The 18,367-nt window shown below is 37.3% G+C and overlaps 1 protein-coding gene across 1 annotated transcript in view; it reads right to left on the reverse strand.

Moving 5' to 3' along the window:
* DCAF5 (DDB1 and CUL4 associated factor 5) overlaps nt 1-18,367 on the reverse strand; it is a 66,578-nt gene that overhangs the window by 34,299 nt on the left and 13,912 nt on the right. The window contains exons 3-5 of the mRNA XM_065754517.1: nt 17,440-17,476; nt 15,314-15,453; nt 11,437-11,566 (exon numbers count right to left, since the gene is read on the reverse strand). Coding sequence (XP_065610589.1) covers nt 11,437-11,566; nt 15,314-15,453; nt 17,440-17,476 — 307 coding nt within the window. The remainder of the gene's footprint in view (nt 1-11,436; nt 11,567-15,313; nt 15,454-17,439; nt 17,477-18,367) is intronic.

Here is an 18,367-nt window from a genome sequence, read left to right on the forward strand (position 1 = left end):
AATCATTTGCGCTGTCCTTGACCACAACAATTGTCTCGAAGGAAAAAATAGATAAAAATAAAAGACTGCAGGCTAAGTTTGTCTGGTAGAGAAAGGAATGCTAAAGTTGGCACTTACCATTCACACACAAGAGTGACACATGCTGATGACTTTCTGCACTTGTCTCAATTATGCCCCCAGAATCAGACTTTCTTTTTTTCCTGAACTAAGCACAAACAAGAGATTTCTGTTTTTCCCAACCTGCTGTGTTCTGCTTGCTCCTGTCTGCCTCTCTGTACTTAACTTTTCCAATCAGAGCTCATGAAAGAAAGCATTTACTTTTAACAAGCTATGAAAATGAGGCAGTGGGTAGTTAGGTGAGGATGAAGAGAAAAAAGTGACAACAACCTCCCCCCTCAAACACCCATTTCCTGACCAAAACATAGCAGAAGCATTTGTTCAATCTCTGATCTTAGAAGAGAATAACTAAGAGATGCAGTTAGAAGTATGATGGAGAAAATAACTCATGGGTCCACACTGGTGGAAAAGCTAGAAGCCCAGCTCACAAACTGAGGTCATAAGACACGTGAAATCTCTTTACCTTGTATTTTACTGTAGGCAGCACACATGATAAGTATCTAGAATAGAGGTCCTAATGATCTTCCATTATACGTTCAGTTGATTACAGAACAATCATTTTGTCTTAGGAGGTTTTTTTTCTAAAGACATCTCCTAGTATATTTTGACTCTGTCAAAACTGCAGGAAAAAGCCATCACCTCCAAGAAAAAAGCTGGGGAAGTTATTTTTACAGTATTAAAACTGTTAATAATACTTCTTAATACCCAAGAGGATGCCTCAGTCAAGGTTCTCCACAATCTGCAACAAATCAAAACCAGAACCAAGGCAGTTCTGAGGAGGGAGCAGCAGGGAGAGGAGGAAAGCTGCACTTCACATGTTCAGTGGTAAAATGACTACCCGCATTTTTCAGATGGTGTCACAATGCTGCCTCATACCTTTAGTCAGTGCTACTTCAGGATTGTTTTCAGTCAGGACTACGTGGGGCCCTACAGACATGCTTGGATACATTGCTTGTGTTAGAGCTGCCACTTCTGCCTGCTCTTTATTTCATGTTCCAACAAAGAAAAGTCAGAAATCAACACCTTCTTACAGTAACAAAAAGCGTTATCTGATACGTCAGACTAAAAGCAATACACTCATCTTAAAGATGCACCAGGACAGCTGCTGAGAAGTCTGAAGGCAATCCTAGAAGGGCACGTCTGAGCAAGATGGGCAGCACCCACTCTGTGCCACAGGCGTCATCCTCACACACCACTCCCAGGCTTCTCCTGTCATTAGACTGCTTCCAAATATGGCTTGCCCAGGTAGCTGTGGAATGTTAATGTTTGCCTACCAGCTTGGGAAGCAACAAGGAAAGTGATGTGTACACTTCCGAATTTTTAAAAGGTCATCTTGTGTGATTAAGAGAAATATTTAGTCCACGGATGAGGCATTACAGTACAAACACGTGTTGGTGGTGGAGGGAGGCTGAGGAGGGAGAGAATGGATAGTTGTATGCAATATGGACATTTCCACAGTTGGATATGCTGCATACAGGCAGCACTCAAGTGTTAACTAAACACCAGCTCAGCCAAACAATGGAAGGCTTTCAATCCAAAAGCAGCACTACTAATGTAAATAAATCCATTTCTACTGGCAGCTTGTGGGGCAAGGGAAGAAGTAGTCTTACTGCAGTCAGAATTTGCATCACTTAAACATTTCCTCTGCAGGAAAAGACTATACCTGAAACAAGAGTTCCTCTCTCCTCGTCTTCCCTCCTTGTTTAATCCTTTTTGGGAAGGTAAGTTGTCTGACTGGTAACATAAGCTTAACCTGGACATTCAAGAGTTAATTTGAAAGACAGTGGCCATTAGAATTGAAAGAAGATCACTGTCCAGGTAGAATTAAAAGAAAAGATGCACGCGTGACAGAATTAAATAGAATCATTAAATACAATCATTGCGTAGTTTATAGGCTACAAATGCAACAATGAACTGCAGTACAGACACTGTACTTTGGAAATAAAAGTCATTTAAGAGGGAGAAGGAGGGAAGGAAGGAAGTGAGAAAGCGTTGGTATATCACAAACAGCAGTGTGTGAAGCTAATTTAATGAAAGAATGACCGTAAAAGGAAAAAATGTGTTGAATGCTTGTAACTAATACATATGATTGCATACAACTGTGTTTGTCAGCATTTCTGCAACCACTAAATCCAGGAACTTCCAACTTAAAAAAAAAACTTGGCAGACTGAGTCTTGGAAAAATACAGAAAGGTTTGGATTTTTATTCCAAGAAAGAAAATCCATGCGTGTATAGAAACCCACACAGTTCTTACTTAATCTGGGTGAAACACTTAGGAAGAACCCAATCCAAGGTAACCACCATGGCTTCACGAGGTGAAGATCATGCCTGACCAGTCTGGTGGCCATCTATAAGGGAGTCACTACACAGGTGGACAAAGGAGAGGCTTATCCCCAGAGTACACACAAGTAAAATCACTTGCATCCACCACAATCAGAAAAGGAGGGAATTTAGGGTGAAGATCCTGTATGTTCAAGAACATGTCATTCTTTCTAATCTTAACTGTTAGGCTCAGGAACATGTAAATTCATATAAAAAAGGAATCTCTAAAAAGATTGGCAAACTCTAAAGTGAACAGGAACTTGATGTTTCTCTTCAAGCCAAGAGAGCAAAAATTATTATTTAAGTAAGGGAGATTCTTATCTGACAATTGGCTTCAGAATCTGGAACCTTATGAACATTACACATCAACACATTTACGTATCCAGACCAGGCAGACCTTCTAACAGCAAATGGTTGTGTGGTTTAGTGGAGAAGCTGAACACTAACACCCCTTCACCAGTGCTCTTAGTTCTCCAGAAAGCATTGTTTTCCTTTATTCTACCTTCAATCACAAAAACAAATGAACAAAAACCCACAGCCTGAAGAATTTCATTATCTTCAATAGGATGACAGTGCACGGGCATGAAGTATACTCCCCCTCACCTTTACTGCTTTTATCCTTTTAGGGCTTAAGGCTATTATAGCAATTAAGCATTCATTAGGATATGACAACAACAACCTGTTTGCTTGAGCATTTCCCATTCTCCTACAGCTCTACTTAGTGTTTTAGTGTTACTGCAGACCTGTTCACAAACATTCTCACCAGCCCACCCCTGTCCTCACCGCAGATCTGAGTCAGCAGGCACAAATGTGCCCTATTCTCATTCCACTTGAATTATCTAGGTGCTACTATAATTTAAGTAATAAATGAGATTTAGTAGCAAAATAGTTTTGCAAGAAAAGAAAAACATTTAGCCAGATTATAAATAAGAAGACAACCCAAAGTAAAGAGCAACTGTCCAGTATCACATGCAAACCATCTAAGTCATCTCATTATTCTTCTTTTTCTGATCTCTAAATTGTACAGACTATTACTCACCCTGTTCAGAAATAGCACCTTGCAGAACTGAGTATACATTCTGAGAGAAACTGTCTGAGAACAACATCAAAGAATTTAAAGCTGAACAACAGCAATTGATAAAAATAAGTAAATACACTGAATATTAGTAGACCAAAACTCAAGTTGATAATCTGGAGACATTAAACGGTTGTCAAAAATTCTACTGGCTCAAAGTGGCAACCACAAAGAGGGCAAGTGCAGGGATGTGGTCTGTTCAGCAGAGATATCACTTGTATAAAGCTTTAATAACTGCAACCATTTATCTTTGAGCAAATTCAGAAAGGTTTATTTGAAAGTTCTCCTTTTTTCTTCACTGGTCCCCTACTAGAAAGGGGAATCTATCATCTGATTTTGCCTAAAATCTGTGGCAAACTGTTCAGAGTTTTATTTATGATTGCAATGAGGAAAACAAATCCAAAAAGCATCCCACGAAAATACCCCCCATACCATTACCATTCAACAGTTCCTTCAACAAATTTCAAAGACTTCCCTAAAAGAATAATTCTTCACAAATGTAACCAATGGTGAATTCACTTTCTGAAACAAAATAAAATGTTAAAGAAATAACAGAAAACAAACGGAGAGGGGGGCAGGGGAAATCTAAGTTTACTTTCTTATATCACCTGGAGCAAGAACGCTAAACTGGAACTGGACAGGAGAGCTACAAATTTCAGATTGAGACACAAAATTAATTGAGCTGCCTCAAGAACACAGAAGCAAATCAGACTAGGATTTGAAAAACACAGGCGAGTTCTATTTCCTGAATTATGAGAGAGGATAAATAACTTTTTAACTATCTGAGGTCATATGTTGAGCTATATTGGTGAGTGTCTAAAGATAATTTAAAATTTATTTTGTAACCTAGCTATATTAGTTTCTTTAGGCAGTATAAAATTAATCAAAATTCGTAACAAAATGTTTCAACTGAGAAGGGAAAGAAAGAAATTAACTGTTAAGCTTGACAAGGAAAAATGGTTGCCAAGAAACACACATTTTTCCTCCACTCATTAATATAGCACTCTGCTCAAAGCAGGACTGGCAGAGGTCTCAAAACAGCAACACACAGTATGTTATTACTGCACTGAAATAATTCAAACAGGTAGCTGAAGATTCAGTGATAGAGAGAGGACTCCTCCTTCTCCATCCACAGGGGCTTTGGTAATGCACATGCCTTAGAATTACAATCTATCAGTAGCATCACAGGCTTCCTTCCTTTATTTGCAGGGTCAAAATGCAAAACAGTCTAAAAAAACCCTTAAAACTGCACAAACTCCTGTCATCCCACTCCTGCAAGGGTCATGTGTTCTCTTATAAAAATCTGTAAGGATAAAACAATTACAACCAAAGATGTCAGTTTAATAGAAAATTCCCACTCTATCAATTTTAGCCCCCCAAGAACTCCAAATCTCACTAAATTCATTGTCAGAAGCAATGCTCATGGCTACCCCTGGACTAACATCTCCTGTAGCACAACCACCAACAACTGAACTGGATCCCACACCTACAGTTCCAGAAGCTCAGTGTATTTCAGTCAACATACCAGACTTTATGGCAGCATACAGATAAAAGGAGGTGACAGCTACTTGTTACTGCAAGCTCCAGAAGGTAACTCAGAAAGGCAAACAACACTCAGAATGTACATGAACGTTCCTCAAAAAATAAATTGATATCTTTGTTCTTCTGGCATCATCTTTAAAAGTCAAATAATACCAGGACCAGGTATGAGCCTGGAAACTAAAACTGACAGCTGTTACAGATCTGTATCTATGGACTCAATTATGATGATGGTTTTACAACCTTTAATGTCTTCCCTGCCTCTACACAAATTCTCAAAACTCTTTTCTGCTCCACAGGCTAAATATACCACCTGTGGCATAGGCAGAACTGCAAATACCCATTGTTTCCCTTTCTTCCCTCCTTCTTTTACTCCCACCCACCACCACCAGAAGCCTCTATTAGTAGGTACTACCCAGCCCTCTTTGGCAAAGACGGTCTGCTTGATGTGCATCTAACTAAACTATGAAGAACTATTCTATAATTGCCTGTAGTTCCAAGAGCTACTACTTCTTTTTAATACCTAACAAAGGACTTGTGAACCCTAAAGATCACCTGCCTTTTCCAGTTACACGTCAATATGTCAATCCAGTGTCGACCACTTACAAGAATTCTACTTCCCCAGATTAATATGAGTACAGAGAGACTCTGCATTCCTCCATACATAGAAGTACATAGTATTTTAATCTAATAAAGCTCTTAGCATAGAAAAAGGAATACTCCTTCATCATCTCTGCTAATCATCGCCCTTCCAGGGAGAGGGAACAAAAAAAAAAAAAACCAACAAAATAAAACCCCACACAGTTTAATTCTGGAGAAATGGAGGAAAAAGGGGAACAACAACAACAAAAAAAAGATATGAGAGTAACAAAAAAATATCTTGAGCAAAATTCCTGCTTGAAATACAAATATAAACTGATTTACTGAGTTGATCTCAGCAACTACGTAACAATACATATCTACATTGAACTTTGTATGATACACAGAAGTGGCTTGTCCATCTCAGAAAAGCACAGCTTCTAGACCCCATCTAGTGGTGCCAGTGCCTTACAGCAGCTTCACTAATTAAGAACATCTTTAAGCTCTTCAGCATGATCTTAAAAGATGAAACAATACAATTGTTTGCAGTTCAACATGCATGTGAATAAACAGCAATACCAGCACACTTAAAAAAAAAAAAAAAAGGAAAAACAGTATTTGGAGAATCAGTCAACTCAAAAAATGCTTCACACACTGTCTTCAGTGAGCCAGCCCACCACATTCAGACCCTATTAATGCCAGTGTAGGGACAGCAAGACTCTCAGCTGCTGCACTAAGATTACCTGGGACAAAAGAGATGCCAAGCTGTGAGTGAGCTTTGGGAAAATGAAAAATTAACCTGCCTCAGGCAGCAAGACTTATCAAATCAGGATATATTTTTTTGCTTTTTGAAGTGAACTTTTCCCCATATGTACCAAGAAAAACTGAGTTTTCAATTCTCTTCTTCACTACAGCAGAACACAAAGCACTCACAGCTTCCCATCAGAAAGTTAACCCATTTCATAGTATTTGAATTAACTTCATTCTTAATCAAGATTTTTTTTTGTTCCTTAACCCTAAGAAGACTGTAATTTGTAGAGTTGTTTAGTGGATAAAGGCATGCAACTGCAGGCAAGACAACCAATTCTCAAATGTAACTCCAATGGAGAAGAGACATTTATTGTGAAGAAAACAGTCTCTGATTTTGAGGATAAATAAGTAGATGTAGCTCATTGGTTTCTAGCAAACTTTGATATATGTATTTGAATTCTCTAAACTACTTGGAAATCACTGCTGCCTTCAAGATTTTCTGTCACCACAGGAACACTATCAACTTGCCAATTTTAACATACCTTCAACTTTCCTAATAAACAAACATAAGAAATGAAAAGAAGATCTGTGGAAATAGTATATAATAGAGGTGTGTTCAGCACTGAGTTGTGACTACTCTTGAATTAATATTCAGTCAGAAGGGAGAAAGAGGAATACAAATGAGAAGAAGGATTTTATCAGCACAATTTTTGAGGTGACATTCTTCAGAGGAATGCTGCTAATTAGTTTTGAGGGCTGCTCTGAAGGTAACGCCTCCTATTTTATTACATTAGCCCATGAGATCAGAGGCAGATGGTGGTGGTATGGCAGTAGAGATTGAACCTTCCCACCAATATTCCATTACTACCTAATGGTGATGACAATGTCGAATAGTATTTTGTAGTTAAGAATTTGCTCTATCGAACAGTGTACATGTGCTCTTCGTAGCTGCTACAGTTTCTGTGGAAATAAATAGGAGGCATTACTTTCAGAGTGACCTACGTATATTGCAATTCCATCCATGTGGTATCAAGGGGTTCTCTGTGGATGTTATTCTAATTTTGGTTACAGTAAGTGGAGAACTCACCACTTCCAGGTGCATAATCCTACCGCTGCAGTTGCAGAAAGTCATTAGAATGTGATTACTCAGTTTATATGACTAGTGACTATATAATCAGCACGGATGCCTGGTTCTACAAACTATGAGAAATCATGAGCTCAAAAGTCCTTTAAGAGGATTTTTACTTCTCTAAATTGAAGACCAAAGAAGTTAACTAAGTCTGGCTTTAAGACACTCTAAATCTTACTTAACACACTAATCGGAGTAAGAGATGGTGAAATATTTTGACCAAACTAAACCTCCAGAAATGATGACTTTTAGAAACTATTAAATTCAGTATCTCTGAAAATTCAGAGCTATTCCGAGTTTAAAACTGTACAGTCAAGTAGCCTCATTTTATCAACAACCACATTATGTTATAAAGATAACAAATGATCTTTTTTTATTTTTATTTTTTTGACAGCACATCATTTCAAGTTGAGCAAAGTTAAACTATACCTCACTTGAGAAGCTTCTGCTGATTAAAAACTGAAGTTTCACATTAAGCCTGACCCCATTCAAATGAGTGAAGGCCAGCTGAATCTCGTGGGATCATCAAACACCACCTGTATCTGCAAAGAGTATTAGTAGTACATACTAGGTGAAGACTACTGCAAGGTACTCAGAACTCTAGGCTTATCATTTGCTTTCTGGATTTTGCAGGGTAGAAACAGGATAGAAGCAGGATTCCCCAGAACAGTCTCCAGTTAGGAAGAAAATCAAGTAGTGCATCTAACAATTTAACTCTGCTTCTATCTAATATTTGACAGAAAGTGGAACAATAGTTTTGGGAAACAAGAGCTGAATCATGCATTTACACAAACTGCTTTACCAGCACAAAATTACTAACTACTTATTGTAGTCTCGCTTTCCCTGTACCAGAATGCTGCACAAACTCAGAACTCACCACAAGTTACTATTTTGGTAACACACAGCAAATCTCTACAAGCACATGTACTACTGCACCTTTCTATCTGTTCAGCCTCAGACTATAACCCCACTACTACGCAATATGACAGAACATCTTAAGTTTACCTGGCCTAGCCATATCTGTAGAACCATGCATGGAACAACAGGGCTGAATAATTCCTACAATCTCAACAACAACAAGGGAAGTTCACTTAACAGCTCAGGGCATACAACAGTCCTCACAAATACTCCTCATGCACAGAAATGGAAATTAAAAAATATAGGTCTATGCCTTCCCATGACTATCTAGCAATTTTATAACTATAATTACATGCTACACTACAACAATCCCAGCCAGTCAGTACTTCTACATCATGCATCAACAAAGTCTGTATTCCTCTCTTCCTTCCCTCACTCAGCATTACATTTTCTTTTATACTTATATGAAACAACAACAAAAGTTGAATTTCTACCTCCAGCAGACTCTCTTGACGACAAGAAAAGCAGTTGATGAACCCTTCTTGCTATGCTAGTGTTCCAGCATGCACGTACACGAGCAGCTTCCTGTTTCTGAGATTATGGAGAGCATCACAGCTGTTTAGCCCCTTATCCCTATTAAACTTCTTATCTGTCAGAAGGTTTTTGGAACTTATCTTACCTGAAATTGCACTTTGTATCTTTTAGTATTACCAGATACAAAGAAAAGAGACAGAAATCGACAAACATAGCAACTTGAGTTCTATGCAAGGTCTATTTCAAGTACTTACAGCACTATGTGTGCTATTTCACTCTTAATTATATTTACAAATAAATAAAATGCTATCAAGTTCACAGTATATTTTCTCTAGAAGAGATGGTAATAAATTAAGAGCTGCTGACAAAAATCTGAATTTTGGCTTCCATTTGTCATTAGGTTTGAAATGAGGATTATTCCTTAACTGATTTACACATTATGAAATTGCTTCCTTATAAGACAAAGCGAACTGGCCCCAAATATGTTATATATCAAAGTTCCACAATTAGTGAACTACACCTGCAGATAGTTTAATTCAGTTAAATCTGAGGACTTGGCTTTGGCAGCAAACCAGCACAACATGGACAGCCCACTCCAAAGATTCCTCCTTCCTGAGAGTTTCTTGGAATCAAATTATAGTGACAGCAGAGTGCCATAGACCACTTTCTTTTCTACCAAAGATCCCCTTTCCAACATGTTTTGAGCATACGTTCTGGTCATGTAAAGGAGGAAAGCTGACTCCCATCCCAGAAGATGACAGCTGAAAGTAAATTGTTTTCACCTGCATTAATTTACAGCTTGCTGAGTCCAAGTCCAAGACTTTAAATATCACTTAATGTAAGAGGGACAGTTTGCCTCTTATTATTCTTCTTCCAGTGTCTCAGCCCTATTGAAGGGAGCAGGCTGCAGACACTGTGCCTATTAGACACAAAGCACTACACATACTTAGCAGGTAGAAATGCTGCCAATTCAGTGTTTAAGGATCAGCTCCTTGCTATATGTCACGTATGTCCATCTGTAAAGTGAGGTGTTGCAAACACTCCCCTGAACATGGAAAAAGCAGCACGATCTACCCACCCAGGAACTTCAGCACAGTTGTTACAAGGTATGATGTTTCACTACCAACACAGATTTTTAATTAGAAAGATTTACTTTGATCAGATTAAGACCCAGAAGAAAGCAGTTCTTGTCTATCAAATATATGTATACAAACTTCCATCCATTTAATTTATACAAAGTGTTCAAGTGAGGCTGTAACTTAAGGAAAACTTTCACCCCCTTCTTTATCATTCAAAGAAAAGACAGTAGAATTCAGATTTATCAGAGGTTAGCAAGTCTTTTGTACATGTGCTAAAACTGAAGAAATGCAAACTAATTGCCAATAAGTATTACCAATTCAATTACATTATAATTATTTTATATTTGGCTAGATCTAGCACCTTCCTTCTAGTTAATTTAATCAAACTTAAATGCAATAGCAGAATGCACAACAGGTACCAGGAGTGCTGGCAAAATTTACAAATAAGAGTTTTAGAGCCACTAGCATCAGCAAGCAAGTGTTGATTCTGGTTAACAAACAAAACTCAACTAAAATCATTATTGTTTACAATTTGGGATTAATAAAATCCCCTGAAACCATTATAATTGGTTACTGTTGTAATGGATGTCTAAACATTCTGAAATTTTTTTAAGCCAATTATAACTTCATATGATACTGATTCTGTTTTGTCTGTACAGTACAAACTCAACCATTATTTTTAGTGATACACATCTTCTAGATATTCCAAGAAATTTGCTGATAAACAGAGCTAGGTGTATTCTACAGAAAGTTTTAAACAGTTGAACCTACTGTACTGTAAAAAAAAAACCTACTGTTTTCCTATCTTTTCACTTCTTTGCAATTATTTTATGTTTCCATTCATAACAGTGAATTTGCAAATGCAAAAGTTGCAAAAATATATTTTAAGGAGGAAAAAAAGCACTATTTGCTTACATATCAAACTCTGGTATCAGCCATTGCAAAGTCCACTTTAGAACCCAGTCTAACTACACTTCATACTGTAAACTTATTCTTTTAAAATGTAAATTTGTTTGTCCTATGCAGCCAAACTGATTACCCAGGTATCTAGGAAGTCACATAAAACTCTCAGAAGCTGTGCAAAAAGCTGACTTATCCATAGTCTCTAGCCACTGAAAATATAGCTGTGTAGAAAAAAAAAAAACAACTGTAAGCTATGTAGTGCTCCATCATTCTTAGCAAACCAGTGCTATACATAATGACAAGAATGAGACAACAGCCTGAGTTAACCTTGCAGTGATAAGGCCAGGTAATTTAACACTGAAGATCTAGCCCCACTTGGAATCATATTAGATAGTATGCATAAAATAATTTAATTCAGCATTACTAACATTGTTGTTAACTATATTCTGCATCTTTTTCTTATTATCATACGCTCCAAATAAAAAATAGTAGCATCACTTCTTAAGAGAAAAAGACTACACAGCCTAAAAGCAGGACAGATAAAACTTACCTCTGAGGCCTACGAATATCCCAGAGTCCCACACCTTCCTTAGAGTTGGCAGTAGCCAGTAATCTGGGTTCTACTGGATTAAACATCACACTGTGAAAGGCTGATGGGTAGTGTGCCAAGCAGAAGGGCTCTGTAGAAAAAAATTGTAATTTCAGACATAAGAACAAACAAAGCATACAGCTGTTGGATGCAGTGAGTTGGGTAGCTCAACATGGAAACAGCGTAGCAAGATCTGAAGATATAGAGACACGTTCAAACAATTTCTGAAGCTGACAAATCCAAATCTAAAGCAATGTAAGAACTGAGGTTATAAATTCCACCTACATGTATATTAACTTAGTACAAATACAGAAAGTTTCATACTGGATTTCAAGGCATCATTTTGCTTATTAAATTTTATGAGAGCTAAAAAACAGCCATATAAAAAACAGCCTTTTTAAGGTTCATGACCATGTGGTCATCTAAGAAGGATCACACGGGGGACTTCTGAAAGCTTCCTAGCAAAGACCACGTTATGTCTGGAAGCCTCCACAGACATCGATGATCACCCAAAACTGTAAATATAGTAGCAATTGCTTACATAGGAGAATAGTACCACAAAAAGTGAGGTAAGTTACATGGCACTACACTCTAAAAGCAAATTGACATCCCTGGTGAAAGAGAGGCCTCTTTAAAATGTTATTCAGCAATTGTACAAGTATGTAAGAAGAGACGGAGCTCCTTTAACATTAAAAGTATTAATAGTTGAGTTTGCTGCTCATATAGAGAGTTAAAAACATGCTTATCCAGACTCTTTCTCTCAGCTTGTTTAGGGTAACAAGACTGTGCTTGGCTTGCTACTCTACCATATTCATTCCACCAAAATGCTGCCTCCACAGGCAGGGAAAGAGCCTTGACTTCATCATCCTCCTCTGTATTCTTCTGCTAGCTTTATAGTTTTAGTTATAGCTTAAGTCTCTGTTGCGTACATCCTCTGTGGCATGCTGCCATTCTTTCACTCAACACAGAAACAAGATTATGCCAGTCTTTGCCATTTCACTGATTGATGCAACCGCCGCCTGGCTCACATGCTTAGGAGACTGTTATTACCCTTATTTGGGTCACTGTGTGCAGGCACTTTTAGCCCTACAAGCACCTCCAACGGCATATATATCATTTTCTTTACTCAGATCTCTAGTTAAAACACATTTTGGACAATCCTCCCAAATACTCCAATACCTTAAAACTACTGCATAGCAAACAGCTGAGACAGTCCTGCCCCCATCCGTATCCTTTTCTTATGCTCTGTTACACCTTCACATCTGTATTTCAAATAGCCTGGAACCACAGAGGTGGTCTAACATATCAAAAGATGCCTTTCAGCCTGACAAATTAATGAGATATTACAGCAGCCAAACTGAAGTGGCTTAGTGCCTCATTAATGAAAAATAGGGGGGGTTCAAAGAACCTAAGACTACTTCAAAGAACTCCAAACATACCACAGCTAAACTTATCTCACTCCATTTTCTACTGAGGCAGAATTTTCATTTAAAGTCTCAGCAGCTGTAAAATAGTAGCAAGGTTTAAAGTTGTAACAAAGAAGGGTTAACATTGTTTCATACAATTTCAAAACCTTAGATGAGATCAGACGTTAGCTTATAATACTGAACTGTTTCAAGCAGATGAATTCGAGCAGTGTCCGCTTCCACCAGCTGTCGACAACAGGCAGCTCTCCTAACAGATCTTTATGGTGCAGAGCCCAGGAGAAACTAACAAGTAACATTTTGCCATTTTTAATTTGGAAGACACATTAAGCACCAGGTCTAATCACTTGGATATTATTAAAATAGAAAAATACAGAAGAAATGAAAGACTTGGATTTATCAATTTGAACAGTCACATCAGACTAATTAAGCTCTTTTTTGAGAAAGTAAGTAACCTCTTACTTAGGGAAAATAAAGAAGTTCTAATCAGAACTAAATTTCACATGTGGTATAACATAAGTTTAGTTACAGGCAGTTGGGACTGGCAAAAGGAGTTCTATGGAGGGTAAGCAATGGCTGAAGGATAAACAACACTCCATTGCAATAGCAAGGGATTTCTGAGCAAGAGGAAAGCTACTAATAAGCTTCAGAGAATGATCCAGAGAAGAAACATTGTGGACATTGTTATTAAATGTCCTATACCTGAGTGTGTATGCTGTTATTTGGAAGAATCAATAAAACTATCAGATGGGATAGAGACAAAAAGGTCTGCACAACAGAATCAGAGTTCACAGTAAGACTCAGAAAATTAGACATACTTTTATTGTATTTAACTTTTTATTTGTACAATAGTAACATATCCAGCGCAGGGAGAGCATCAACAAGCTATCTATTGTGAGTATTCTGATGAGGCTTATCAAGGAAGACCTAGTTCTGCTTGTGCTTGTCCACTGAAGAGCTACTCATGTCACAAGGGCTAGAAGACTGATATGAGACTAGAAAGCATATTGTTTCAGCTTTCACTTCCTAGGCAAAAAGGGGAACAACTAAAATCTCCATATGTTAACAAACTCACTAGCCCTAGAAAAAAAACAAAACTAGTTCAGATGAACAGCAAGTTTAACAATTAAGTAATGTATACAAAGAGCCACAAATAACTTTCCTGCAAAACCAACAGAACCTACGAATCGAGGCAGCTGTATTTAGTCATCTTATAGAAGAAATGCAATTTGATTTTAGCTATGATGGAAAGGAAACAGATTCTGTATGCCTGCAGATTGCTCAGTTTTAAATTATCAACTCTGTGTTCTTTAGGAAGGGGTGAATACATAAATTACTGGCACATTCATACACTGAAGTATTCAATTACTTAAGTATTCCACTCCAAAATTATGTAAATACAGATCTAAATTGAGATTCTCAGGAGAAAAACTAAAGCAAACAAAAAAATCAGCAAACCACTAATACCCAGATTAAATGTTTTGAGAAGCTGCAGGTTTGTCATATAAATCAATAGTATTCAGTTTTGTTTTAGGAAATTACGGTTGAAGTAAAAATTTGGTGTCTTAGTTGTTATAAGTGCTCTATGTTTCCACATACATGCAAGAACACCTTTTTCCAGATAAACTGATATTGCTCTGTCACCTTTTGCCTATACATCACAAGAGAGCCAGAAAACAGACAAAAACAATTACTAGTGTCATGGGGAAATGTGCAATTAGCTTTGGAAAGTTTTTCAAATCAAAATAATAGCTTTCTAAACCTGCAAAAATTTTATCACAGGCTATATACAAAAACAGTGTTCTAAAACAAATGCCTAACCCACATTCCTAATTGGTTTCAAGTTTCGCAATGTGTTTTCTATTGAAGAAACACTGTTTCATTTACTCAAGTTAAAACCTATTCCATACCAAGTTCTATGCTACCCTTTGCTACGTGCAGATACTTTGTGAAGTCACTAAGGATAGCAACACTGAACTGTAAAAGCCACAGCTTGCCTAAAATTAGTCACAAGAATTATGCATTGTTTTCACTCTTCTTGTGTGGTGACAGGACGAGGGGAAATGGCCACAAACTGAAGCATAGGAAGTTCTGCACAAATGTGTGTGGGAACTCCTTCCCAGTGCAGGGACGGAGCAGTGGCACAGCTGCACAGAGAGGTGGTGGGGTCTCCTTCTCTGGAGACGTTCCAGACCCGCCTGGACGCCTACCTGTGCAACCTGGGCTAGGGAGCTGCTTTGGCAGGGGGTTGGACTCCATGACCTCTGGAGGTCTCTTCCAACCTCTACAATTCTGTGATTCTCCAACATTCTCTGCTCTGCTAATCCATATAAATACAGCTTTTTTGCCTTCCATGCCCTGCCCATGAGCCCAAGTTCCTTCCACATCAAAGATCTTTTTTCTGAATATCTCACCTCCATGGGAAGACTCTCGGATATCCCAGATAAGAACACGGCCATCATCTGATGAACTGGCAAAGATGTTATCATTAACTGGGCTCACTGAAAGGCCGTACACTGCATCTTCATGGGCAAACACATCCAAGGTCTCAGTGCTGGAAGAAACACACACTATGATCCCTCCTTCTTTTGTAATTGTTTCAGAAAAAAAAAAAAGTACTTACAGTTTTGCCTATGTGGTAATAGTGACAAGGTACATTTATCTTTATATAAAGATCCTTCTGTTTAACTGGGATAAGCCAAACACAAGAAACCAACAACTACCACAATGAAAAGCTGCATAGTGTGACTAAGAAGTCAAACGACAGTTATTCTTGGGAGGAAGTAATGGGAAAGAGGTCTGAGGACCTGTTATATTTATAGTGCTTAGGCTGGTAAGGAAAACATTACAGAAGTAGATTCATTAATGCAGGCTTCTGTATCACCCAAAAGTCCAGCCAAAGCTCACAAAAGAGCAACTTTCCAGCTGGCTCTTCAGATAGGATTACTTGGTCCTCTAGGATAAATCAGACCCACGTTTTTATCTCATATGGAAAAAAACAAACAAATACAAAAATAAGTCACCCAAGTGTCTAAGTTTCATTCACAGCACAAGGGAATATCGTTTGGGGGATACACTCCGTACAGAATCTCTACATCTGTTGGAAACCCCCCCAAAATGATAACGTGTAAAATCAGTGCTTTGTCAATATGGTAAATTGCTCCTGTTCGTGAGAGATCTAATTTTGTTTCATGGGCATTTAAGAAAAAGACCAGAAAAGCTAGTAACAGCCATCTATAAGAAAAAGCAGTTGATGGATTAAGTATAAAGCTGTCATAACTCAAGACAACAGAGTAGCTTTCTGGCAAATCCAATCAGAATTAGTGTCAGACTAATAAATGATCTTTCCATTCAGAAGATCATGCAAACAGTTTTAGAGGGAAGTTATATATTAGATTAGAACTAGACTTAGCCCAGCTACAGAAAATAAATAAATAAATAAATAAAACAAGTTGATAACAAAAGCACATTAAAAATACATAAAAATAAAGAAAAAAACTTGTTTTAACATCTAAGAAAGAGGAGAACAAATATTTTATAGAGAAAATTGTCAACAACAAAGTTCTCATAGAAGCTTGAAGAGCCACAATATGTAACAAACATCTGTATCTAAAATTCCAATAAATATATAAAATATAAAATAATATATAAATATATAAAATAAATAAAATGTCTAGATTTAATTAAAACAAACATAGCCACCTACTGACAAGTACACAAAACAGCATCTTCAGAAAGCATTAGAAGAGCAAGGCAAAGTTACTTTTGTCCAACCCTCACCCAAGATTTACAAGAGAAGTAGGTATTATGCACGATGGAAGGCAGATGTACAGTGACTTAGGATTAACCTAGCAAGGAATATGTCCACATAACATTAACCAGGTTAAGAAATTTAAGAACATTTAAGGTTTTATATTTCTCTGCTCTAGCATTTCTCTCTTCCTGTTCTTTTTCTTTATACTTCATTTTCTTGAGTTCATGTTATTTAAATGGTAATGCTTATATCTACAGAAGTTACAAGTACAGATCAAAGTTGTATCTTCCAGATTTTCTACTTCAAACATTAAGTCCAGTCTTGAGTAATCAAGGCTCAATTTTTCAACTTTTTCAGGTTTGTTCTTGTTTTGTTTTTTTAATGATTTTGTGATTTTTTTAATGTTTTTTGGGGGGGAAGAGACAAAAGAAACCAAACATCATAGCACAAAAAAACCCACAAACTTTTATGTGTCAGAATATTTGTATATATGCCAGAATAACCTGGCTCTGAATCTACATAAGACCTACTATGCTGCTTGTGGGAGGGCGTACGTATCTAACAAATCACTCTCCTTCAAGGTCAAAATTATGCAGAAACCAAGTACTTAAATTAATAAATGAGGAGAGGAACACTTTATTACAGATACGAGTTTAGATAAATAAAAAGCATGCTGTGGGGTTAAATTAAAACTATGCTCTTCACTCAGACCATTAAATTAAAACAGCAAAAATAATGTCTCCAATGAGGAGCTTATGAAGCAGTAGAAACAAGAACTGTTTTTACCTTTCAACATCATGGAGTATAACTTGCTCATCATTGCCTATAAAGAGAAATGTAAACAGTTAACATCATGTTTCAGTGAAGTCAAGAAAAATAAAAGCAGGAATTTAACTTTTTTTTTTTTTCTATTTTGAAATCAAAACCAAAGCATAGAAAAGACGAGTGCTGTTGCCAAGAGGTCAGCCCTGTGCTCATTTTCATGAAAAGCTCCATGTGACATTTCCAGTCACGATCAAATTCAGCAATGGATTCCATTTTCTACTGCTTAACTAATACTTGTACTGAACCGTGCTACTGGCCATTCTTCATTCAGTTTAAGCTTGAGTAGGACATCTGTAGTAAAAAGAATATACTACAAGGCAGCAGAACACCTTTAATTCTCACCTTTGAATGCAGCTTCCTTGCTGCTCAGAGAATGCTTCCTAAGAAGGTAATGGAGGGTGCAAAAAAGGTGCCATAAGCAAAATGCATTGGGCACACGTCAAACAATGCCAGCTCATGCTGCCAGCCTCCAGAGTCTGGCAACCTTTGAGAAGGCACAAATGTGACAGCATGAATTGCAATTTCTTTTGTATTAACAAAAACCAAGCCAAGTATGCAGACAATTATGTCATTTTTCTTTGATTGCATTCACTGAATACAATGGAAACTAATCGCATGCATGCAGAATAAGATCACAGCTACAAAGTAATTCCAGTGGATTCTGCTGTGTTTTTCAAGGTATAGCAACAAAATTTTTTTCTTCCCCACAGTTTCTGCACTGAATATTAGTTTAACTAATCTGGCAGCTCCTGTTTAAAAATATTTAGAGAAACACACATTTTATTCAGAAGAATAAAAACAACAACAACAACAAAAACAGAAAGTAAACAATCATGTTTTTATGCTTTGTAAATCTTTGTAGTTGTGCTATCAAGTTGTGAAGCTTTTC

Source organism: Cyrtonyx montezumae, unplaced genomic scaffold, assembly GCF_038088225.1.
Source record: "Cyrtonyx montezumae isolate F1298 unplaced genomic scaffold, pur_monq_1.0 scaffold_10, whole genome shotgun sequence".
Taxonomy (NCBI): domain Eukaryota; kingdom Metazoa; phylum Chordata; class Aves; order Galliformes; family Odontophoridae; genus Cyrtonyx; species Cyrtonyx montezumae.